This window comes from Acromyrmex echinatior, chromosome 16 (assembly GCF_024713525.1).
Source record: "Acromyrmex echinatior isolate Ae372 chromosome 16, ASM2471352v2, whole genome shotgun sequence".
Lineage (NCBI taxonomy): Eukaryota > Metazoa > Arthropoda > Insecta > Hymenoptera > Formicidae > Acromyrmex > Acromyrmex echinatior.
Genome location: NC_141867.1, coordinates 989,074 through 1,016,803, shown reverse-complemented (window position 1 = coordinate 1,016,803; position 27,730 = coordinate 989,074). Strand labels below are relative to the sequence as shown.

General features: G+C 34.9%; 1 protein-coding gene across 6 annotated transcripts in view; it reads right to left on the bottom strand.

Moving 5' to 3' along the window:
- Window positions 1-27,260, bottom strand: part of gw (trinucleotide repeat containing adaptor protein gawky) — a 65,608-nt gene extending 38,348 nt beyond the window's left edge. For 2 of the 6 annotated variants that reach the window (XM_087414707.1, XM_087414712.1), the window contains exons 1-7: window positions 27,048-27,259; window positions 5,585-5,634; window positions 5,099-5,211; window positions 4,379-4,559; window positions 1,550-3,874; window positions 823-1,181; window positions 328-643 (exon numbers count right to left, since the gene is read on the bottom strand). In XM_087414707.1, coding sequence (XP_087270833.1) covers window positions 328-643; window positions 823-1,181; window positions 1,550-3,874; window positions 4,379-4,559; window positions 5,099-5,167 — 3,250 coding nt within the window. In that variant the 5' untranslated portion in view covers window positions 5,168-5,211; window positions 5,585-5,634; window positions 27,048-27,259. Of the gene's footprint in view, window positions 1-327; window positions 644-822; window positions 1,182-1,549; window positions 3,875-4,378; window positions 4,560-5,098; window positions 5,212-5,584; window positions 5,635-6,395; window positions 6,757-6,935; window positions 7,231-7,264; window positions 7,382-27,047 lie in introns of those variants that run through there. The other 4 variants (XM_087414713.1, XM_087414708.1, XM_087414710.1 and 1 more) reach the window with 4 other exon arrangements.
- Between the last annotated feature and the right edge of the window lie 470 nt (window positions 27,261-27,730).

Sequence of the window (27,730 nt, the reverse complement as noted above, 5' to 3'; positions counted from 1 at the left end):
ACAAACTTAGGTAACATCTCCTTGTGCTAAAAATAAAAAATTAAAAAATAGTAAGAATGAGAACGACATAACATGTAGTATACAATAGTATTTTCTCTTCTATATTATCTACTATAAATGTATTATGGCAACTGAATGAGACTCGGGTTTCTGAACACAGTCGCATAAAGAATACGTTAGCAGTGCGCTAACAGGCATATTACATTAACTAATATAAGATTAGAAAAATTAAGGAAATTTTTCAGTCAAAATAAAAAATTTTTGAAGAACATTTTGCCTATATAGATCTGGCATCTCCAGCCTTCACTAGCCTACCTCCCCACATACCGGCTTGATTACCGGCAGCACCAGTCCACTGAGCTGCGCTCGGCTGGGATTGCGTTGGTGCACCGGTCCACATATTGGATGAATCTGACGTTTCGTCATCTTCGCCCCAAGTACCACCGATGTTAGTGGCGGGAGTATGGCCCCATGGCGTTTTTGTTTGCTGTTGAGGCGGTGGCTGTCCACCATTACGCAGATTCGCTTCCCATAAATCGGTACCGTTGTTCACCGGTGGTTTCCATATCGGTACACCATCCTTAGTTATGCTTGGCTCAGGAGATGTTGGAACATCCCAATTTGTATCTTGATTCACATTTTGCTGCACAATTATTGATAGTCATATCAAATATTACATGAAATAAACCATTATGAAAACTTATTCTGCATACTACTACTATTCTTCCACATGAAAAATTATTTCTTTTATCAAGTAATAAAGATAATCTCAATGTTATACTTTTAAGATGTATATAATCATACATATTGTATTTTACTTACACAGCCCCAACCATCGTGACTGAAAAGCGCTTCTCTCATTGTATTGAGTTGTTCGAGTTGTTGCTTCGTAGACGGATTATTAGTCGTTGATGTGTTGCCAATGCTTACAGCTCCTTGGGTAGGATTATTGGACTGATTATTGTTCGCGCTTGAACCTGAAGATTGCTGCTGTTGAACGCCACTACTATTATTATTTTGCACTGATGGATTTTGCCCAAGACCACTTGGGTTATTAGACTTTCCCTGAGACCATTGGTTATTATTCTGATTCCCTTGGGTAGGATTATTTGATTGAGACGTTGGTGGACCAGATTGTTGATTCGATTGTTGATTGGGATTATTAACTTTACTCACATTACCTAATAAATACAAAAAGAAATACAATTATTTTTATAAATAATAAATAAAAATTAAATTAAAAAATCATATTTAACAATGTTTAATAATATTTTCAAAATATTATTTTTATGTCTATACATATCCAAAATATCCATATATTTTGTTACATATTTTAATATTATTTTGTAATATATTAATACCTTAAAAACTCTATTAAATAATAATTGTCTAGTTTTAAATACGTTAAATATAAATATAATTCTTACATGAAGTAATTTGATTTAAATATAAAAAATTTATATTACACACATACACATACACACACACTTGTAAATACTTTGGATATGTATCAATTCTAAAAATTTCTTCCAATTATATATGTTCTTACCTGGATTATTTTGGTTTCCAGGTGGTCCTTGATTTTGATTTTGATTTGGATTACCAGTAACAGATCGATTGACAGTATTTCCGCCCCAATTGTTCGCATTAGCACTACCAGGTGGATTTCCGGGTGTACCACCCCATCCACTCTGATTCGTATTATTATTATTCGGTGTAGTGGCTTGTGTTGTTCCCCAATTTGCAGCTCCTCCACTATTCAAGGAACTCTCTCCACCTCCTACCAATCGCAGTCCTATTGGTATACCCCAACGTTGCTTGTAACTTGCAATAGGCTCGTTGTAGTTTTCATACAATTCCGAGACATAGGATTTGCGAATTAGGATATCCAAGATAGATCGTAGTCGACGCCGATTAACTTCATATTCGTTTCTGTTGGTCTCGTATATTCTTCGACAATCAGAAACTAATGCACGCACATACTGCTTTAGGAAGTGCCATATCGTAGTCGATAGAGAGAAATCTTCGTTGCTGTTGCAGATGATGGCATTATCGTCATCATTTTTACGACTTTGGTCGTATTTAAGAGTATCTCGGTGATATTTGCTGATCGTCAACTGAGCGTCATCTTTCGATGTTGTAGTAGCCTTGAGCTTGTCAATAGCATAAATTTGCGCATCTTTAAATTTAGTTGCGTCATAACGACACAAGTCATTCTTATTAAGATCATCTGTATGACTTAGCAACATATATTGGATACATATTTGGTCATTTTGGAGTATATTGAAATATTCCAATCGCATTTCATTGTCGTTCGTGCGACTCTCCGCCCGAGATACAGGTACAACAATTGTTTGGGATGCGACGGTGGCTGATTGGCATGTAAGCGTCATCGTAGGCTTGCAGGTAGTCATTATAGGAATGTTGACAGTCAACTTAACTTGCTTACTGTTGTCAGATTCGTCAAGTCGAGCGGCATGAGATGTTTCAAACTTAACGTTGCTACACTTATCGCTTAACTTAGACCTAAATACAGACTTAATGGTAGAGTTAGATTCGCGATCGGTAGTGACCAATCCCCTATGTCTATTAATCTTAAAACAAGTGTTTAGAGGCTTATTGTTATCCTGAAATAAAAGAGCACCAACAGTATATATTGTTGCTTCGGTACAACTAATACCATCATTTTGAGACCCTAAGATCCTAACATTAGTAGTCATTACACTAGTCTTGTAGCACACAGCGATGTCAACAATGTCTCCGATAACATCTGGATTATTATTACTAATATTAATTTCTTCTTCAATACTACCAACGTTACTGTACTCGTTATAATATTCATTATAATTATTACCAACGTTGTAATTACTTTTACATATTATTAATAGTGGAACACATATGTGTTGCATCAGCTCGGTCACAGTGACATTACATAATGGAGAAATAGAAGATTGTACATATAATTGTGTGAGATTTTTCAGGAAAGATCGCAAAGTGTGGTCAATTACTTCGTTTCTGGAAACGATAAGCGTAATGGAAGAACTTGCGGCGTACATCGCGAAATTCTGAGCGTGAACAGACACCGGTACTAAAGTGATGACATTCAAATGCGATTCCAAGAGGTGTCGAACTATTCGGCGGCTCAGTGAAACTCGGATGTCGGAGTTAGAATCATCCAGAATTCTATCGTTTGCAAGCAGTCTAGAGATCTGAGCAAAACTGGTAACTAGGGCGTACTTATCACCTAGTAGTTTCATTCTATTCGATGTGGTGGTAGAATCGACCCTTTTAATACAAAGTACCGGGATAACAGCAGCTATCTTGTCAAAGCCACCACTAAAGAGGAGGTAATGGTTACTGTAACTGGTTGAGCTGAGCAATATCACAGACTTGGAGTTGTTATTACTTACATAACTAAAATTAGCCTTAAATTTATTGTTGTCGCCTAGGTCAAGGCAGGACCCTAGTAAGGAGTAATTGTCATCAGAGTTAGGGAGGTGTAACAACCGTTGGGGACTATCAGACTTGGGTATCCTAACTAGGCTAGGTACCCCAACGGTGTAACACATTTCGTCCCTTTCAAAATTTACACTTACCCTTATATGTACCCTAATGTATACAGTACTAAAGCTAGTCTTATTATCACTTAATGTCTTACAAGTAGACTTAGAGTTATTGGCGGAGCTGCCCAGCTGCAGACCAAGCAAGCCCGGTGTGTTTTGCTTTCTGTACTTGTGATGATTATGTTCTGCATTGTTGTGATTATTTATTTTATTATTATTATCGCAGATTTGAGGGTGATTTGTTGGGTATTTTGTGGTTGCTGGCGCCACTGACTGGCAGGCCTTACCTATGCCGGTTGAGTTGAACTCACCTGCAATTAGGTAATACAATAGTCGCATGTAAATGTAATTTTGTATCAGAATTCCCAATGTTTATATTAAATATATAAGCATTTATTTATATATTATGTGTACATATATATATTTAACACAACATATTTATATCTCTTTTTGAATATTATTGGAAAGTATATTTTTAAATCCGAGAATTACTAGTAAGAGAATATTTGAATTATACAATCTAACATTTACAAAATATTGTATAAAATGTAAATATAACACTTAAATAAAAAACATTTAAATTATTTAACTATCCATGATTTTGATATAAATTTTCTTCATAAATATCAACTGAGCATGTAATTTTATTCAGCTTTTTATTATTGTAAATTTATAATTTTAAAAAATTATTCATGTATATTAATATTAAAATATTAAATAAACATAAGACAAATTCAAAGAATAAGTATAAGAATTATGTATATATAGCAGGCATATTGCTATAAATATCATTAAAATATTTTTTATTTACTCACCAGCTTGGTTCAGCAGGACGGTTGAAAAGTCATTGGCGGCGGTAGCTTCGGGATGGCTAATAGGTGCTGCCATCATGCTGCTGTTTGCTATCGATTCGATATCACAGTACCTAATGTGCTCTGATCCTTCCCCTTCCCCCACCCCATCCAGACTGCTTTCCTCTAATACTACTACATCCCCCTGTAACACGTAAAAAACTGACATGTTTATGTTTGTTTGCAGAAATGTGTTTGCTTCAAAATGTAAATCAGTGTAAGATAAACCAATAAACAAACATATAAACTATAATATAATCATAAAATTAAAATAATATTACATATAAGGATAAGATAAATTAAAGTTAATAATTGTGATAATTATGGATAGAATCGTATGTGTGATATACAGTATTAACAAATAAATCATATAAAAAAAGTACAATATTTGCATATATAAATGCAGATAATTAGATACTCATAACAAATGATGCAACTAATCTCAGACATGAAACTTCTATAAATAGCATCATATGCGTCATATGTATGTCTACAAAGATTTAAAATTGTCTTATTAAATAGTATTCAATACTATTTTTATCAATTTATTTTTAAATTTTCAGAGTTTGACATTTAAGTTAAAATACAAGCATAATTCATTTTAACTAAAGTAAGTTTACAAATGATATGATATAAAAAAGTTATTAGCCTAAATATATCTGTAATTTGTATATAAATACTCACCATGGAATTTTGTACGAAGGCATTTGTTTCTGTAGAAATCTCATGTGAACTAGAATTGTGTGGAAACATTGGGCTCAGTTCTTCTTTGGCAGGCAATGCATAGAAACCAAGATCTGTACATAAAATACAAATATATCTATAAGTAATTTGAAACATTTATAAATTTGCATCCTATTATATTAAAATAGATTCATTTACGAATAATACATAGAAACTTTTCTTTCATAGTTTAAATAATTATATAGTATTAAATGTAGAAGCAGAGAATTACAATATAAATGTACAATTAAACAGAAAATATTTACATACTTTTTTCTAACATAAAAAATAAAAGTTGTATATAAAAAAATCATTAATTGTGAACACATACATATACAAAAAATGCATAGAAATCATAATTTTTAAAACTGTTCTAGCAATCGTAAGTCTAAGAAAGTTATAAAAAATGAAAAGAATATAGAAAATATAAATATAACAAAGTAGTACCTCGCAAACTAACGCTATCAGTGCGCTCCTAGCTCCATGCCAGTGGAGATCTGAAAGATACAAAATGTAATTCATAACTTTGTAATATTTACTTTTAATACATCAAATTTGAATAACATGTTGCTTAATAAATTTAAAGCAAAACTTTCTCGGTAAAAATTACCATAGATAAAATATATTAAACGGATCTTTTCAATAGTTATTAATATAATTTGTTTCGATATTAAATGTCTAAGATAAAACAAATAGACTTTTTAACATATTTGTTAAAATACAGATTATTTAGAATTATAAAAAAAGAAGAAAAAATTATTATTTATTTACAATTCTAAAGCATAATTCATTTAAATTTTTCGCATTTCAACGCATTTTATCTGTAAAGAAATCTCACGTGAAAATCAATTCACTTTAAACTTGTCAATGGATCTGTCATTTAAATTTCATTCAGTCAAATACTTTGTATACTGACGACTATGTAAAAACAATAGTTTAACGTCCAAGCAAAACACTTCAGTTTATCAAATAGAGACAATAAAAATAAACATCCTAGCTAAATAAAAATATCGATTTCAAGCACAAAAAAATGGTTATCTTTTTATCCTCGTTTTATCAGTGATTGCAGAACTAGCGCAGTTCCAAGTAAATCTACACTGAACGCTCTTCTTTCCAACAGCTCACTGTTGCTATCGATCGGAACACCTCAAAGCAGCAAAACGAGAAAGAGGAGCGTACAAGATCCGTTCAAGGTTAAATCTAAGTTGTCTATAGCCAGCCGCAGGCAGACCCGTTAGCTAGACGTTACGATCCTAACCTAAACGACGCAATTACCGCAACGGCCCTGCTTATCCAATGCCCAAAATATCGCATACACAACATCCCGCGTAGTCCGTGCTTAACTCGATCCGATAACGACGACGACGATGGGGGAAAACACTGCGCAACAATGACGACGTACGATCGTTTGATAACGCGACATTATTTACGTCTGTAAATGCCACCTCGACGCTCCGGAGCGCCTCCGTTTTAAAACGGAGTAGCGCGGATCGCAGCAAACTTTACGCTGGTATGAGGTAACGCGCGACGCACTTCACGGATAGGAGAACAAGCGGAGTTCCAGCGAAGGCAGGCGAAGGTGCCAAGCGCGAGCAGCACCAAACAGACAGAGAGAGCGAGCACGCGCGCGAGAGAGAGAGAGAGACACATATACACACACACACATATATATATATATAGCAATAGAAAAACGATAAAGATGCTAGCACGGAGAATGGAATAGTCGCGAGAAAGAGCAAGAGAGAGCAAGAGAGAAAGAGTGATAGGAAAATTTTTTATTCGCCGAGAAAAAACATACCTCGAACCGAGCGTCACACATCGGGTCACTCGGGACGATTAAGAGACAGTCGATGTCGGATCCTACGTACTCCCCCCTGCCCTCCCCTATCCGCGAGATACATTCGCGAACAAACGTCAGTAGCATCGGCGTAGCCGCGTAAATTCCACGAAAAAGGTTAGACGGGTAACAGCGGCGGCGGTGGCGGCGCGCAGGGACGAAAGGCAAAAGAAGAAAAGAGCCACCGCGGGGAGTGCCGCGCGCGGGCGACCCTTCGATTATAGCCAGAACACGCGGTTTCGTAAACAACGGCAGCGGCAACAACAACGACCGTCGTTCTTCAGACTTACACTCGGCTTCCGGGCACACGAAGAACGGACTCAGTCTCAGCGCGAAGCTATTTCGCTAGAACGCACGGAATAGCGAAGCGATAGGTCCGCTCGCTCGGCTGGCCGTTCCCGCGAGCGACCATCCTCCCCCCGCCGTATGCAGCGCGAACGTTGCGCCGCCACCGCGATCGGAACGATCGGCGTGGCACGGTGAGGCGCGCGGATGGAGCGGGGCGATGTTCACGGCGTTCGCATATATACCGTCGCCGTCCCTCCCGTCCTCACCCTTCATCGGCCCTCGACCCTCGATCCTCGGCCGCGTCGACCTGCCACGCGATGAATCGGAGTAATGAAACTTTTTCGCGAAATCGTTAAGTACGTTGAGGTACCTAACTTGATTGTTGCAGCTCCGGATTTGTGCTCAGATTACCGCTTCAAAACGTTCGCATTGCTCCCCGGAGGAATGTATCGACGTATTACGGACGATTCTGATAGAAAATAACGTCCGACGTTCAGCAGAAAAAGTAGCTTCGCGACTGTTGTAAGATTTTTTAATGATTGATTTATATAATCAGATCCAGTGAGGGACTAAGGACAAAATCAATTGTATTAGATTGTAAAGAATTTGATAACAATTGCAAAGCTGTTTTTTTTTTGCAGCTAATGATAAAATTACACGAAGTCTCGACGACGCCATGATGACGAAAGTAACATTGGTCGGATGTCTAATGAAGATTACGTAAAATTACTTAGCGTATAATTCGCAGCTCCAAATCGAACTTCGTTGTCTGCGCTCTTTATATTCCGCCATACCGATCTTAATCTCTCACCCTCTCCTCTCACCTTCTCCTACCATTCTTCTCCCTCTCTCTTACTACAATTCCCCCTTCTTTTCCTCCCATGTCCTCGCCATTTTCCTCTCACTCCCTGCCCTGCCCATCTCTTTCTCTCCGTCAATAAGAGAATTCTCACCGTATATCGCACGCGAACAATCTGTTATGTTATGACGACGGACGATCCGTAAAAATCTCGCGCGAGGTCGCGCGCTTCATTCAAATTTAGCATTACTGTCACCTGCGATTTCGCATCCGCGCGGGACTACATTATTTCCGTACGGCTTGCCGACTTAAACGGGAAGCCATCCGAGAATAATTTCCGACGCGTTACCGCTACGGTGCGCAACCAAACGGCCGGATCTTTCTATCTCGCGAGAGACGGAACTGCAAACTCTACCGTACAATCTTGGAAGAGCAAACTGTTAAATTGATAATGTCAAATTATATGCAATTTGAGTTTAAACACTTCTACTCCATTTGTCGTTAATTCAACTAAAACACACAATGGAGTTAATCAATTTAAAAAAAGAATAATAAAAGGCTCTAGAGAATAATCAATACTACGTGTTCGTGAGCTAATTCAAATTTATTGAATAACAAATTAATTAAATGTTTCGATCCCTCGTTTTTGGGTCATCGTCATAGTTAACAGAAACGAAAATATGTCCAAAATTATTACATCGTGGAAATTAAAGAGAATGTCAAATACATTAAAACAGAGCAAGTCATGCTGAGATACATAAGATATAAATGTATCAGCACTGATAATTTTTTGAAAAATGGGATTGTAGTGATTAGTCAAATTATATCCATGATATATCGAACCTTAACTTTTTGATTAGCTTAACGTCTTAACTAATGAATGAGTAATTTAATTTTAAAAAATTAAGTTTGACTCAAATTTAGTTTATTATCTAAGCATTACTACTAAGCATATGTTAATATGTTATTTATTTAGCAACTACCACAGAAATTAATAATTCATATTTTGACACATATGGCAGTTAAAAATAACAAAATGTTATTTAATTTAACAGATTGGATGCCATTGCTCTTTTGACATCCAATAGCAAAAAATGAAACATCAAAAAAAAAAGATTTATTAAAAATAATAAATATTCCATTTACGCATCTTTTAGTAAACCTTTTTTAAAAACCTATATGCGATTTTTAAAGCACCGCACTGCGTGAAAATGTAACGTTAAATGTGTGTTTAATTAGCGCGACGAGTTCCGCACTCGGAAATAAGTAGTTAGCATTCTCGACTGTTGAGCATTTAAAAGAGAATGTATAATCATTCACAAAACGTTCAGGCCTTTTCAACCACGAACATTTGTAGTCGTGCTAAACAGCTTCCGTTGATTGACAAGTCCCAGAAAAGGGACATTACGAATCATCTTTGAGCAGAGATTCGTAATATCTTGGCATTTTCGAAATCAAATAACAGTAATCAGTAACAGTAGAACACAAAATCAAATGACATCAATAAAAATTGTTTTAGGAAAAACCATCATGATATCATTCGATACATTTATGATTTTGTAATGAATTCTTGACATAACAGTGATTTTTAAATAACACTATTATAATTTTCCTAAAATGACTATTATCTGATGTATCTTGATTTTATTATTATGATTTATTATTTTATTATTTATTATTATTATCATCATTACTATTATGACTTTATTATTTTATCTAGGTATACGTTTACTTTATATTTACACTGTTGGACATTACAAGAACATAATGATGACCTAGTCCTTTGAGTTAAATAATATTGCTATTTTTCATTTTCATATGTGTCAAAATCAATTCATTTCTATAGTTAATTCAAAGTAAACATCGTCCATATCACTTACGGTAATAAATAATAAATTAAATTTGACTGAAATTTAACAACGTTTTCTTCAATTAAATCATTCAACTCCGTTACTTTAATTTGATTAACGACATATTGAATAGGAACAATGGTGACCCGTAGAAATAATTAAATAATCGCTCTAATTATGTGTAGGTATAATTTGACATTATGAATTAAACAATGTACTTTATGCTCCAGATTTATTCGTTGAATCTTACAATATGAAGGATACAGAAATGCACGAGGCTTTTAGCAGCACATCGTCGTGCATTGCCAATCTGCTATCTAATCTAACAATTCACACAAAGAAACCCTCTAATAAAACATGCTGTTGTGTATCTTTATTAGTGGCCGGAGGGTGTTCCAGAAAATATGATTGAACATATATCTCTATATGTAAAAAGCATGTAAAAATTTACACGACAATCGCGCGATATTACTTCGGATTTTCTCGGATTTTCTATTAAGTCTCGCACGGCCGAGGTTCGCTTATATCGATTAAAAATGGCGGATCGCTCGGACTGAGTGTCTCTAGCGCATCGGAACGCGAAGCGCCGCTATTCGACGCGACTTTGCCGAGCGTATACGTGTTACGTGTGTATGTGTGTGTGTATGTGTGTGTGTGTGTGTGTGTGTGTGTGTGTGTGTGTGTGGTGTGTGTGTGTGTGTGTGCGCTGCGCGCGCGCGCTTGACTCCGCTTGCCGCGTGAAGAAGGCATCATCTCTCCTCACTTGCGATCCGCGGGAGCATTTTCCATGCGCTTTTCTTCCGCGCGTTTGTCTCCCCAACCCCCGCCGTCGGCGACGCGACGTAACTGCGTTGCATGCGCCGCGAGCGCGTATTTTGAATGTCCCGTACGCGAGTATCAAAAATTATTGATCCACTCGATGCCACTGCGCGTGTGTGCTGCGTGTACGCGCGCGCGCACGCGCAGGTGGTCATTGTGTGTGCTCTCACAAGCCAAGTGATTCTCAACTTAAGAACGCTCCTGAAAACCTTGATTCTTTTACGAAAATCGTTGCAACTCTCGTGAAACTCGCACGATCTTTTATGGGCTTTCTACAATAAGCTTTAAGTCTTTAATCGTAAGAAATTGATTATTTTTCTTCACATTCGAGACTGTAATTTGTCAATCTTTTACAGTTTAAAACTTAAACTTAAGTAATAGGTTATTGTAGAAAGCCCATTAGTCTTCAATGTCTAAAATTTCAGATGCAAAGATAAAAAAATATATATGTATGTCTAAGTTAAATAATTATCGATGAAAAGTAATTGAGTGCCTCGATTGTCGACATCATGTACATTTCGATATTCGAAGGAACGATTTTGCTGCAGTATCTAAAATTTAGCTAGACGCAAATCTGAACATAATTTTGTTAAACCGTCAAAATATAATTATCAATAATATACTTATATATATTCTGTTAAATAATGTGATAATATTATATCAGATATTTGATTATTTAAAATATTTATACACTAAAAAAAATGTATTAAATTTTAATAAATATTTGTTTGAATAGTGCCAGTTAAATATTTACTAAATGTAAACATATTTATTTGGTATAAGAACCATTAATTTGATTTATTTTCCATAAATAAATGTTGTATTAGTACTATTCAAACAAATATTTATTAAAATTTAGTACATTTTTCTCTCAGTATATGCTTTTACACTTAACTTTGCTAATTTTATGTATTGCAGCTGTCACAAGAGAACTTTCCCAAGTGTCACTTTGTAATTTCGGGGTGAAACTCCGGGTTTTGATTTCGCTTTTATCAGTAAAATATCCATACTTCGGGGAAAATCCTCGATCTCAACGTTTTAAAGATTTTCTAGTGGAGGTGAATGACCTCTTCGATGGAAAATCCGCTATATTTGCGTTACTATTAATAACAATATGATAAAAGGTACATTATCATATTATTATGTAATCGTGCTGTATGTCAAAAAGCTTATCATAATATCAGTAAGCAATTGTTATTTTTGTTTACATTTAAAAAATCCATACTTTTTTCTCTATAAGATACTATTATTTTTTGTTAATAGTTTATATATAAATAAATAAATTAAAACGCTTCATATGCTCTTATTTCTTAATATGACATTCCTCCTACTTGAAAACAGCGTATCAAAGAGTAATAACTTTTGATTGCCTTTGCAACTGCGATTGCTAGTCACTTTTCGTAATGTATCAAATTTTATCATTTTATTATTCATAGTAATGAAAATGTAGCAAATTTTCCGCATAGAGGGATCATTTACCTTCAAATAGATAAAATCTCTAAAATGATTAAGCTCGAGGATTTTCACCGAAGCATGGATATTTTACTGATAAAGGCAAAATCAAAACAGAACCTTTATCCCGAAATCAGTGACACTTGAGAAAGTTTTTGTCAGTATGCACTATAATATTTAACGTAATACAAATAACCACCGAATTCATTATTGAATTCGCCTCATAATCAGCTTAGCTATGCAAATACGCTTGTAAACAATCCAATTTGGCAATGTGTTTTTGTACCATTAATTCAAAGAGTGTTCGCTCGCTTGGCATCGTGTCAGCAGATCACGAATCTCATAAAAACAAGGAGAAAATTATACACTTATATATGTGTATCGACTTTATTCAGATTCTCAAAGTTGGAGCGTCTCCGGAACGCTCCACGATTCGCTCGTTTATGATCGCTGCTTATGAAACTGCGTCGTTTCAAATGGAAAACTGACAAGAGTTGAGAACCGCTGACGTGTGCGCGAGTGCATGTATATGTAAATACATGTGACGACGAGTAAAGCGCGCTGTTCTCTCTGGCGCACGTCTGCCCTTCTACTGCGAGTCGTCGCTATTTTGAATACATCCTAAAGATAGCGTAATAATAGAGTACGCGTAACCCCCCCCCCCCCCATCACAATCGGATCCGAATCACTGACAAGACTAATTTGCATGGATTCCCGTGATAAAATTAACGATCCGGATAAGTCCCCCTATTATCCATCCACTTCGCTGCCGAAAGAAATAATTTTATCTCTCATTATCGATTGTACATCGCCACAATTTCCTAACCGATCTTCAAGGAAATATTTCGACAATCAGGAAATGCTACGGTCATTCGAATTAGTGCTAATGCAAAAGTGGCACTTACGTGCGCATCTCTTGACGGATATCAGTAGCGTGGCACACATTTTTGCGTGATACCGGAGGCCCGGCGAGAGATCTCAACTTAGCAAAGAAACTTGCGGTCTCTCAATCACGAAGGAAAGTCTCTCTTGCTATTGAGGGGATCTTAAAGTCGTCTGTACAATTCAACACGACCTATACATACGATTTACGTATCATTGATATGCTATTATATCAATATCGCACGCACATGTAATATGTACAAATTTTTGTAACTAATCTTTCGTATTCACTGACGGATCCATGCTTTGAAGTCTCCTTTGTTAAAAATATTTATAGCAAAATGTTATATATTTTTGATATTTCTCTGAAACACACTTACAATTACAATTTCAAAAATATTTTTTAATTTAAGAAATTTCCAGATATAAAAAATATAGATTCTATTACATTATTCTTCTTTTGTAATTATAATAATTTAAAAAAAAATTATTTTATGAATTATACATTTAAATAATACTTTTTCAATGTAATAATTTAAATAATATTATAATTTAATATTCTACCTTTTCTACCTTTTCATATCTTAAAAAAAATTTCCTTGTGACAAGCTGATATTCATATTAAGTATTTAAGACCAATTTTAAGAACTCAATATTGTTTGTTTATGTAATTCCCGGTCCAAATCAAAATTGTTTTATACCTACAAAGTAAACTTGTATATGAAGCATTAAATATTGTTACGAGTTGATTCCAGATTTTAAAAAAAAACTATAATTTTCTTCGTATAACTTTTTTTCGTACAAACCGATTTGGACTATATTATTGTTTACTTGTAGAAGTACATTAATTGTAGAAAAGGATTTTTTTAAATTGTAAAAGCAGTTAGAAAAATATTTGTTTGAAAAATAATAGGTAAAACAGACGACTTTAGGATTCCCTTAAATTCCGATTAAAATAACGCTATTCGCCAAATGAGGCCGCCATAATAAAAGTTCACTCCTTCCATGCCGAAGGACGTTGTCGATAAGAGAGAAAGACGAAGAAAATTGATACCGTCCTTTCACGTGGAAAAAAGAGCTTCTAGTAGGGCAAACGGTACGGCGAGTTGGCAAAGTCTTTTTTATCGGGACACGAAGGGATTATTATCAGCTCGAAAGAACTCGTTAGCCTTTTTATATTGTAAAACTCGTTAATAATTATTCTTAGACCGTCTGCGTCGTATTGCGTTATCATTTACAAAAATGCACACGGGACCCCGCTCGAATAGTCGATGCTTTGATGTCTTCATTTATCCTCTTATCTAATAATTATTTGGCTTCTATTTCGCTCGTATTTCTTTTCGTATTGTGTAAAGTACATAAAAATATATAATTTATTAAAAAAATTATTGTCTAGTTTTTTTCTTTTCCCTGTACACCATATTTGCGAAAATATTATTTAGGCTTCAAGATCACCGAGAGAGAAATAAAACAATATTTAATAATAAAAACTTTCGCACTCTTGACTCGCGGAATTTTTTACTTGCTATAAAAAGATTCTTCTAAATCTCGAATTCCGCTGTAACTTTTTAATCGGAAACGTACAACAATGTAATTACAAACTCTTTGAAAGATTATTCATCCGGAATTAAAAGCGGATAAATTTGATTTGTATAGGAAGCGAGATAAATTTTCGCGTAGCGAAATACGATTCGCGTGCGGTAGTTAATTCGCGCGATGACGCTAATTGTAGCCATGCTAATTCGATTACGTTAGCGGAGAAGGTCATCAGTGGGTGCGCTCGTAATCAGATGCAGCAATTTTGTTGGATCAGCGAACAATGTGATGTCTCTCGGTATCGAATTGTCATGAATAATGGCATCCCAATTGTCATGAATAATCGCAAATAAGATATCACATAGAATAAAATTGTCAACCAATGATACAAAAACAGCGCGAACGCTGTAATATGATTAGAATATTTCATACAAAATAATCGTAATCGTGCGATTAATCGTAATGCATCAATTGATAAAAACATATAATACATTAGAAAAAAGACAGGTAATAGTTATCAGATGTATTTTTTTTGTTTAATGTATTGGCGCAATATTTAGTATATATCAAATATAATAATAATAACAACCAATTGAAAATAATTTAAAACGCGAGATATTTACAAATTAGCTTTTTTAGTTGGGAGAGAGAAGGTTATCAAACATTTGATTGAGATTATTTCAAAGTTTTAGTAATCATTATCTAGATTTGATTATTGCTTTACTTCATATTGACACATTACATAGGCAAACAAAATAAAATTTGGTGTTTAATCCGGAGATTCGATTATGGTATTTTTATGTATTTTGAAACTTTGAAACACACACCAAATCCGATGTTCAAATTGCACCATTATGTCATAATTTTTTATCGATGGAAAATAGCTCGATTTTCCAGTATTTTTAGAATCATTTATGGCCTGGTTTTTAATATGCAACCTGAGATAAAAGAGAGAAAGTAAGTTCAACGATAATATGCAAGCTTATAAAGTTAATATGCAAGCTAGTAGGATAAAAATATTATAGAAAATCGAGCTACTTTCTGTCGATAAAAAAAAATTACAATGTGGAGTAATTTGAACATCGGATTCGGTTTCAAAGTAAAGTATTAAAGTATTAAAATATATAAGAATACCATAGTTTAATTTCTGTATATTTTTATGCGCCTGTGTTATTATAAGCAGATTTTTTTCAATGTAGCTAAATTATCTCAATTTATATGAAGTTTCATAACATGTTTTTGAGTACATAAAAGATTGTTTTCGAAAAGTACAAGCTGTGTTTGTATTCTGTGTGTTTTAGAATAATATAATAAAATAATATAAATTTCGAATTAAGCCATCATAAAAGTTGCTAAGATTCCTACTTATCTCTTTTTCATGATTTCTCGCAATTTCAATAAGGATTTTACATTTGATCGCAGTTTTTGCTTTTATTTTAAAATTTAATAAATACGATAATTAATAAATTTTAACCGAGAAAAAGAAACTGAGATATTTTTAACGGCTACGTCGTGTTTGAATTACGCTATAATTATCATTGTTGCATCAGTTGAATGGTTCACGATCACAAATTACGCAAATCATGAAAATATACAGCAGAGATATGTACTGACTGAGATATATATTGACGATGTCGCATAATTATTAAGAAATATATATATAACTATTTTTTGTATTATATTTACCATTAAGCCTGTTATAATCGACAAAACGGAAACGGAAAGCAAAAAATTCGCAATAATTAAGTCATGAGATGATAATCAAGAAAGTCATGGATCATAAATTAGGTTTAGGAACTCTAATATATAACCCTACACGCACAGAAAAACATCATTATATTACTAAGAAAAGCGACAACTACTCAGCTCAATCTACTTCTTTTTAAGTAAAGTTTTATCTTGGACAGAGAATATTTTCTTGATTATAATCAAAATATATGCATTATAAATTTAAAAAAACATGTTTATTTAAAGCAAAAATTTATTTTGAAGAATATTATAAAATTAATCAAAGAAGTGACTTTATATAATACACGACTTATAAATAAGTCGAATTTGTTTAATAAATAAACCTTCTTTGATTAATTTAACAATCTTGATTGAAGTATTAAACTTATCAGGATTTATCAGGATTTATAGAATATATTTCGAATAAATTTAATACTTGTGATAAAGTATAGATTTGCGGATATATAAATTTTTGAAATACTTGGAACAAGCAATTATTAGTACGTATTATTTGTGTAGTATTTTTTTTGTGTGTAAATTAATGCAAGCATTCTGTGATATACGAACTAAACGGAAATATTCACGAATGTAAAAATGTTGCGATCGCGTTTGTCGTCGCTCCAGAGACAGATTTCATTTGCGAAACAAAGTTTTCGAGTCAACTTCCGCGGGCACCGTGGACGATCAATAAGAGACGCTCGGTGTCGACGAGAATCTCAACTGTGTACTCTTCAACCGATAACAAAAGCTAAAACTAATGTTCGCGATACTTTTTTCCCGGTAAATAATACGAAGGAAAGCAGTTCTGAATTTTTAGTTAAAAATTAATGCATCAATGCATCTCATTATATTATTTTTATTACAAAAAATTAATCTATAATAAAAATTATTACAAAACTAAATGTGAAACACGAGTTCCGAATATACTGTTATAGATATCAAAAGAGCAAGGTCCCACTGTTACAGAAAGCAAAGGACCAATCCTGTCCCTTGAGTTAAATAACATTTTTTTATTTTCAATTTCCATATATGTCAAAATATAAATCAATCCTATTTGCAGTGAGTTTCAAAATAAACATCATCCATATTAATGTATGTATTTAATAAATGATAAATTAAATAATAAATAGATAATAAATCAAATTTTATATTTTTTTAATTAAATTGTTAAATCCATTGTTTTAGTCAAATTAACGATATTGAATAGAAACAATGATATTCTATAAAACTGATTAAAAATAACTTAAATTGAGTATATATAGATATAATTTGATAATATAAAAGCAGTAAAAGATAATAAGCTGTGAGAGTCAACACAGTTATTAGTACGATTATCTTATATTTATTTAGTTTATTACATAAACCTTGATTTGATTTCGACGAGTGCAATACAATAGAAATTTAACAGTATATGTTCGGATACGTACCCAAGTTCTCACTTTAGGATATTTGCGATCCTGCTTGTATTTCATTTAACAGAAATTCTATTTAAAACATATACGCGATATTTAATACAGTGCACGAGAGATAAGAATAAAATGGAAAATAAAAGAGACACATGTCTGCTATCAATGAAAAACGTGTGACAAATATTTAGCGACAGAATCGATTGATATCTTCCGCTTTACTGAGTATTGTCGAATGAGAAAATAGTTGGCGCTGATCCGTCCCGATATTGTCTATCTGGCGTAAATTCGTTATCGAGATAAATAGAGGCGTAAGAAAATCGATTTTCATTGCAATGGCCGTGTGCATTCTGCACTGATACCATCGCTAATAGATTACTCTCGGCACGATATATCCTGATGCAGAGACGGTAAACATAATAAACGATGTTTTAACGGGTGTCTTCGCTCGTTACGTAACGGGTTTATTTTTATTTCCGAGCGTTCCGAAATGACACGCCAGAATCATTCCGTCGACTACACACACATATTATATATACATATATACACACACACACATATATATATATATATTAGACTGACAAAAAAAAATTTTTTTTTAATCGGCCTTTGAACTCAAAAGCTTCCATTTCATGCCAAAAGAACACTCCCTTAAATTTTTATTTAAAAATATTAAGATTTAGAGATCGCTAATAAGCGATTTTTAAATCAAAGTTTCGATTTTCTTTAATACATGTTTGATTTGATGCAAAAATAGTTTAATCCGGATTTTAAATGTGGTACTGTATGTCTTTTTGATCGCTGAACACGATGCAATAATTTATTTAACTCTACGATATACACCTTAAGAAATATCGCCGATTAATGAGAAAAAAATGACCAAATTTCGAGTTCAAAGTCGATTTTAGCAAGGTTCCAAGTGTTCAAATTGATTGTTATTTCCCTTAAATTGTAAGTCTGTTCACCCAAAACAAGATCTGGGTTATTCAAGAATTGGAATTTTCCCGGAACCTCCTACAGGGGACTTTCTTTAAAAGTTTCATTAACTGGATTATTTATACGTTTTTTAAGGATAGAAAAAATTTTTTTACAAGTCTAAAGTATATCGCTTTGTGGTTTTGACATCCGGCATGTAAACATTAAACTGACCGAGTTGCGGACTCAGTAAGGAGAGCGCCAGAAATAGAATTGTTTACTTTTAGCGCTTATTTAAAACAATATGCACAAGATCTTTAATATTCGAACAATACAAGAATTGAAGACAAAAAGTATTGCACTATCCCTACTCGAAACTTTTTACTTGCTCTCCTCTCGAAACTTTTTGGTCCACTGCAAATATTCGTTAAAAATCATATAATATTCAATTAATATAATACAAAAAATATTCTATTGTGTTCTATATCATGTTCAGCAATCAAAAAGACATACAGTACCACATTTAATCCGGATTAAGCCATTTTTACAAATCAAACATGCATTAAAGAAAATCAAAACTTTGATTTAAAAATCGCTCATTAGCGAAATCTTAATATTTTTTAATAAAAATTTAAGGGAATGTTCTTTTGGCATGAAATGGAAGCTTTTGAGCTAATTAAATTTTAATAAATAATTGTTTGAATGCAAATTGAATATTTACTAAATGTAAACGTAGTACGTTTTTATTTGGTATAAAAACAATTAATTTGATTTACTATTATATTTTTGTTTTTTACTTAACAAATATTTATTTTCTGTAAATAAATGTCATATGAGTACTACTCAAACAGTACAAACAGTTATTTACTAAAATTTAGTACATTTTTCTTTGTATAAATATATATAATGTATGTATTTTATATAAAATCCCGAATTTAAATAGCCAACTTCCGGAACGTATAGGAAATAAACTAAAAAAGCAAGTGTAAATGAATGAGTAATAAATAAGTACAAAAATGAAAACTACGTTTTGTCTTTTTTTTGCGATTTTCTCCAAAACGAAGCAAAAATGAATATATTTCCAAAGGATTTTTTTCAGTTTATCGTTTCCTTACACGCTCCCGAAGCTTGATTATTTAAGTTCGGGACACCCTGTATATAATATGTATATGTATATGTGCATTAAGACGCATTAAGAAGTGCTTGATAATACAGCGATATTGGAAAGTAGAATAACGCCAACAATGAAAAGCAACATTTGCGCGAGTATTCAATAATCTTAATTATCGTTCAATAAGAACGAAAGACGAAATTAGATATCGTTGAGAAGGAATATCTCTCATTAAGGAATGAGGAAAGGAATGTTCAATACAAGGCCGTTCGAAGCACGTCGAAGTTACGTGAAAATTGCACGGGAAATCGGTTTGCATTCCGCTTCATCATCGAAAAGGGAGCGTTAGCAATTTTGCACTACATTGCACTCGATGTTGAAACGCATCGGTTCTTTTAAAGACACTAATATATAGCTATCAGTTTCGTATTTCTAAAGCCCATTCTACAATTACGTACGAGTGGTTGATAGTAAGAATTGATCATTCACAATCGAATATTCTGCTATAATTGGTCAATTCTTACAACTATAGCCTCTTACAACTACGTTGACGGAATTATAGAATAGATTTAATACTGATATCTGTAATTCCGAAATTCTCAGAATGTATCTGGATAAGAACTAAGAATTTTTTAACAAAATATCGGAGATACTTGAAGATAACAGCTTGAACTCGTCATCAGTTTTCACGAACGATAAAATATCAATGATATGTAATATAACGCAATAATATGTTGATAGAAAAGAACATAGCGATAACAACTATAAAAGTGACAATTACACAAGTTTTATATGTAGAATTAATGTACATGGTTGAATAAACTATTTTGTAATGATTGCAACTATAAAATATTGTACAACTATTAATTCTACGTATAAAATTTGTATAGATGTAGCTTTATAATAATTTTCTCTAAAAGAGTACGTTAAAAAAATCGAAGCGGAAGTATCGAGATTTCATCGCTATCTAAAAATGTTGACTTTAAACGTGAATACACTTTGCAACATCGGTACCACTTAGTAATCGAGAAAATTGCTACCTAATTAACATTGATATGAATCGGTATACCTAACTATGATATATATAACACAAAAATAAATTTTGATTTCATCTCTATTCGAGACTTCAAAGACATTCTTCTTCGGCAGTGTCTTTCAGAGCATTTAATGTTCTGTCGCACCGCGACGGACAAAATATCGATACCTGCCGAAGCATCCCTGGATGCGCGCGACACGCACAGTGCATCGTCAGCATCCCTAGATACCCATACACGTTCACGCTGCACATGCACAAACGCGTGCGCGCGTGTACATGTCGCACCGGTTTACGTCCGCCCTGCTATATGCACGCAGCTTGGCAACAAGCGGACGGGCAGCCGGTTGCGGGGCAAGGTCGGCTCTCTCTCTCTCTCTCTCTCTCTCTCTCTCTCTCTCTCTCTCTCTCACACACACACACACACACTCTCTCCCCCAACTCTATTTTATCCCAGATATATATATTTATTACGAAACTACTGTATAGTATATCTCGCCTGGTGCGCGTTGAAACCCGCTCGCGCAGAAAATCACGACTCCAACACGTTCGTGAGAACTCGTTGCCGCCGCAGAAATCGCGCATTCCGGTATCCCGCAAAAAAAAAATGTCCACGGAGCAAATATTCACCACGTATTCGGTGTATGTTAGACCCGAGAAAATCGGAGCATCGCGATATTTTTATATTTAAGACTGTTTTAAGTGCAGTCTTAAGATTATGAACTAATCAGGGAGCCGCATTAGCATCCTAAAGTATTACTTAAAACGGTCTTAAAATAAGAACCTTTCCATTTCGTGACACAAGTATCGTTCTATCTTTGTTATTCTCTGAATGCCAAGATATTAGATAGAATGATGCTTGTGTTGATTTGTGATTAAATGGAAAGCATCCTATGAATACCAATCTATATAAATATGTATATATTTTTTTTTCTTTTTCCTTTTTGCGAAACGTTTGAAAGTTGCACCATCATCCTCGCGATTTTTGCGCATTCCGAAAGTCACTGTAGAAGGTGGTGTTGCAATCTTCGTGTCTCACGATCGTGCGCGCGAGCTAATGATTCCTCGTACAACATGAAATTGCCTTGAAGTTGTATTATTCTCCAGCGGAAATTCGATTGTAAGATATCCGGATGTGTGCCGGAAGTTGTTAAAAGAAAAAGTGAATCGATTTTAATTTTATTTTGTTTTTTCTTCGATTATATTAATAACAAACGTCTATTAATTGCAGAACTATTAGTCCTCTCGTTATTTATGCCTCCCTATCGACAATACCGTCTAGTTCGCGTTAGATGTAAGTATAGCATATTGTAACAAAAGCAAATATCAACTTGTTGCATAGAAGAATCAACAAAAAGCGTCAGCATAACGTCAGCTGTTATTATCGTACAAAAATAACAGAGATTTAAGTATTAATATCCACCGATAAATTAAAAATTGCAGAAGATCTGCTGTATCCTGTTTAAAGCATTCCGCTTTATTTTCATTGTAACGTATGCGATTACAATTATAAGTTTCGTAAAAGTAACAATACGTCAATAAACAATAAAGAAGTTATATTATAAAAAAATTATATTAATCTTTTCATGTTCTCTTTCTATTCTTTTTATACATGATAAGCCTGTAATACTATGTATTATTTTAATTCTGCAACGTCGGCGATGCGCAATCGGAAATTCATGCGATCGTAGTGCACAATAAACGTTCCCATCCGCGAGACAATGTTATTTTTAAAGACCTTTCAAGTATGCAGGCAGTATACATGTTTAACACCTCACTGCAGTTAAAGTCAAGAGATTTTCCCCGAGTAAAATTATAAGGATACTGTACGATAGATTTGAAACGTGTGTGAAAGCTGAATAGCCTTCGCTGTAAAACAATTTTCGGAATAGCGTGGGAGCAGACAAACATCCGTGATATTTTCCTTTTGCGCATACAGGCGGAATTTGCGACAAGTTTTGCGATTCGCGAAAGCGATTTTAGTGAAAGCGCGAGTGCCTACTGTCGTTTCTCTGTCGTCCTATTCTTCCGCGTGCTTCAGAATTTCGCTCCATCTATTTCCAGCGTAGTTCCGTATTGTTTGAAAAAAATCACCGCGGCCCTTCGCACGTCACCATTTACGAGGAAATTATTATTGTCATGCGATGCATCCTGTTTCACAACGTGCAATTTTCTTTTCTCTATCGTTTTCTAACGTCTTTGTAAATAAAACGGTAAGCGTCAGCTGATTCACTCTAAATGTCGCAGAAGAAATTTGTCGACACAGACTTGTATTTATAAACAAATAATAGTAAGTAACATTAAGTGAAATAGATGGAGAATATATGCAAACAATAGTACGTAATTTAGGAAGTAATGAAATTTTCGAGATTCCAATTGCGAGTCAATTATAGTCATATAAATGAAACGATATAAAATAATCACGCAATTTCACAACATAGATGAGATTTAAGCCGGATGTCTCGCCGGTTGTTCTTTTTATCCGGAATTGTGATGACGTTTTAGCACGCAATCGTAAATATGCCGTCGCTTCTCGCGCACGTAAGTACACGCCTGTATCTCAAAGCAGCGAAATCTAAAAAGAGCTATTTATAATTGCAGAGGCAATTATGCGGCAGTACATCGTATTTAGTTCCTGGTCGACTTTCCTATATTTCAGTATATTACAATTAGTACGAAATATAATTGCAGCTATTCGACTATCACGTTCAGTCGTCGAGAGTGCGAATCACATTGATTAAAAATAAAATCGGAGTTATAATTGCCGAATATAATTAATAATAATTTAATTTCAAGACTATAAATAGAATTTTTAGTCTATAATTTAATTTAGCATCGCATCGAAAATCAAACAGTTACTTCCTAGTCGACATCAATTAGAAATAACAATAATATTAATGTTATCATTTCGATACTTAATAGTATAACTTTTTTATGTAACATCATATGTTACATTGCATTTATATTGTCAGTGAAATTACACATTAATCACGTTATTTGAGTTTGTATCGAGTGAATTATTCTTCTAAAAGTTTCTTTAATCAATTATGTATCTTGAAACAAAATAAGAATTACAAAAGTAAGCAAATTTAGTAGATGTTGCTCAATGAAATTATAAATATTCCAATAAATTCGTTTTTGTAATTCATCTCACTTTTAAGTACATTGATCGATCTCTTGATATAAAAGTCATGGACATATAAATTCTACATAATAATGTAAGATTTATATATCGAAGTCCTTAATTTAGGAACCGCCAACATAATTCAGAAATATCAAAAATTCGAAGCAGATGCAACGTTTACGAGCGAGCATCCCACGAGATAGCGTTGTCGGTTTTTCCAAAATAATCGCATCGAGATTATCGTGGCGTCGCGAGCGTCCGCTCGGTGCACACCAGATAAGATAAATTTAACATTTTCTCTTGAGCATTATACCTCTGGGTGACCGACAGCGATCGAAACGACGGTTTGCCCTTTATTGTAGTAGCGCTCTATAGCGTCACCTAACCTCTCTCGCACGCGCGCATGCGATCTAACCTCTTCATGTTCATTCGCGAGGAAGAGGAAAAGACCGAATTATTTTCGCAACGCGTTGCCGCCGCGGCTCCGGAGTTCGTAATCAAACGAGTATCTTTTTCCTCTCTCTCCCTCTTTTCTCAAGAAAAACGTTTTCTTTTGTTATACTAAAATTTATATTAGTACATTTTATCATAATTCAATTTTATATACTTCTTAAATTTGCAGTATTTTTGTAATTTGTACGCTTGAGAGGATCTGATCTATGCGAAATAGATTTTTTCTCTCTTTTTTTCTTTCCTGAAAGCACACCTCTCGTATATTTCCGCGTGTCTGTTTATCCATTCCGATCCGGTTTATCCATTTTATGTGGTTCTCTACGTCGCGCGAGAGCGAGAGCGAGAGCGAGAGGAACGGCCAATTCCTCGACCAGTTAACATCGATTAGCTCCGTCAAGCGCCCTCCGACCATGTCACGTAGTGCACACTACGCTCCGCACTAGATAGATCCGTTATAGGTACTTCGTATACCTACATAATCGAACGTATGCGAACGTCGCGTACGACTAATCGAAACAGCGAAGAGAAAACGCGAAATCGTTTGGGAACAAAACTGGCGTGCAACTGTTTGTCGTCATCACTGCAAATTGCGTGCAAATGAAAAACAAATAAATAATAAATTCGTATCGGTCACTGCGTTTAGCGCGAAATCTAAGCTCGTCAACTTCGCGAAGCGTGAAGTAAAGAAGGAAGTAAAATCACGAGAATTCGAATAAACTGATACAATCTCGTTGGCTCGAGCTCGGATTTCGACACTGTAGAAACGAGAGCGACTTTTATGCTCGTCAATGATAAGAAAATTGGAGCAAATCGAGTCTAAGGCAGGCACACGTATACTTTCTCTCTTTTTGTGTTTTTTTTTTTATTAAATTATTTTTTCATTTCTTCATTTAATTTTTTTATTTTCTTTACTTCATGAATTTGGTTCTTAATATTCTTCATATTTTTGTTGTTAATCATGTGTTGTTTTCAGTGCTTGAGAGGATGCAATTCTAGGACACCTAATAAATAACGATCTCTATCTCTCTTTCTCTCGAGTCTGTGTGTTGCTACGGAAAATTTACCGCGTCCGTTTCACCGGTTAGAACACGGACGTCGGGTCCTCTTTTATTCCCAGGTCCGGACACGCAGCTGCCTAAAGGACAAAAAGGAAAAGACAAAGTATCTGGACTCTCTCTCTCTCTCTCTCTCTCTCTCTCTCTCTCTCTCTCTCTCTCTCTCTCTCTCTCTCTCTCTCTCTCTCTCTCTCCCGGTGGCGCGATCAGAAAAATCAGGCGGACGCTGCGCTGATTGGTCAAGAAGCCTCGCGTGTATCAACGGCACGTTTTTCCTATTATTATTAAGGATTCGCTTAATCCGCGCCGCGAATTAGAACGAAAATCTCGGCTCCTGATCTCGCGACGACGCGGAACATGCCGGGTACGCGAGAATACGCGCGCCCCTGGGACTTTCTCCTAGCAGTGCTAACACACCCACAGCGGCCCTGCGAGGCTCAGGAACGCCGACCGTTCACAGGCGCACTTCCTCGCCAAGTGAAACAATCCCTGATTCTCTGCGGAGTAGGTTTGCCCGCGTTGCTTGATAGCTCCAAACGTTTCTTCATTTAAATTGTTTACATTTAAAACGAGATAAAAGAATCCGTTCATTCTTCAGAGTGAGATTTAGTCTAAAAATTTTAGAGTATGTTACATTACATTGAGAAATTTTTCCTCAGAAAGGACCTTTTGGAATGTAGCCTCGGATGTTAAAAAGAGAAAAATCAAAGATATTACTAGTATAACAAGTATAAAAAGTATAAGCAACGTGAATAAACCCAGCTATTGGCACGCCATCAACATCGGCATGTGATTCCCCACTCGACATCTCTGCTTCATTTATATATATATATATATATATGTATATACATTCTATATATAGCCGGGAATAAAGTATATAAATATAGAATATATATATATGTAATATATTATATACTATATAAAATTGGTCTGTCTTTTTCAGTTGGAACCTCTGACACATTGTTCATTTTTCTTTTTTTCTCGTTGAACAGAAAAGCAAGAAAGATACAAAAAGTTCACTGAAGAGAACAGACTTGCGTATACAACGAACTGAAAAACGGACGATTGCACTCGAATAATAATTTAATTCGCAATCCGAAAAATAGAAATATTTTATCGCCTCCGATATTTCGCGCTCTCATTCCGATCAAAGATCTTTCTTTTTCTTCTCATCTCTCGTCTGAAATGTCAGTCCCCACAGACACTCCGACGTATCGCGCTCCCGAGAGATCGACGTTAGAAAGAAGAATAGAAAGCTGATGCTCCGGAGGCCAAATGGCAAACGTCAGCCGTATACGGTACAATATGGTAACCGGCACATCGCGACAGCGGAAATGCGGCATAGCAGTCACAGCAGGCAGGGCCGCTTCTACGTCTTACATAAGCATCCGATCTCTTTCGAGCTGTCAGTTATTCGTCTTCGAATCTGCGCATATTTATTGCTTCCGCGCGACCCGACGTCTCGTCATCGACGGGCGTATGTACGTTCACGTATACGTGCACGTCAGTAAGTACGCGTTACGACGTGTATTTTGCTCCGGGACGTCTTGTAAATGGTATTTCTACGTGCGCGAAATACGGACGGTCGTGAAATGCGTAATATCGCGCAAATGATCTCTAACCTGCGAGACGATACGTTGCGTGCCAGCGTTCGTGTCCACAACGTCAGTCTCGCTTGTCACACGGCAAAATCACACTTTTTTTCACACACTCAAAAACCACATCTCGTTACGATCACAGTGTTCTTATTGAAAATGCGTTAAGAGAGAACGTGCGTTGCCGTTAAATAGGGCATCTAGCGTCGGGGTCGGGGATTTCTCGGACGGCTCCCAAAAGATGGCAGTGATGGCATACGTTTCGACAGTTCTGTAGACATTGTAGTAGAGATTGGTAGATTAACTTTCGATAATTTTAAAAAGCCCATTCGATTGCTAAATATTTGCTAATGTTTTTTTTATTGGCATATTAATTATTTTGGGCAGAAAATCAAAAATAAAATTTGGATAAGTGCGACTGGATGTAATCATCATTTTGAACCTTTATCTTATGATTTCATGTGGACACTTCGATGTTAAAACGTTTGTTAGTCTGCCAATTCCGTGCATGAGATTATTATTTTCGTTTTATCGATAAATTGTTCTATATTCTATTCATTAATGACATGTAATTTATCTAGTAACTTTAGTCCTAGTTACTTCCAAGCGACTCGATGCGCATGCACCATTCTTATTTAGGGAGAAATCACATGGTGCGGAAAACGACTGCGGAATAGAGAAATGCGTCATAAAAGCAACCAGCGTTATTC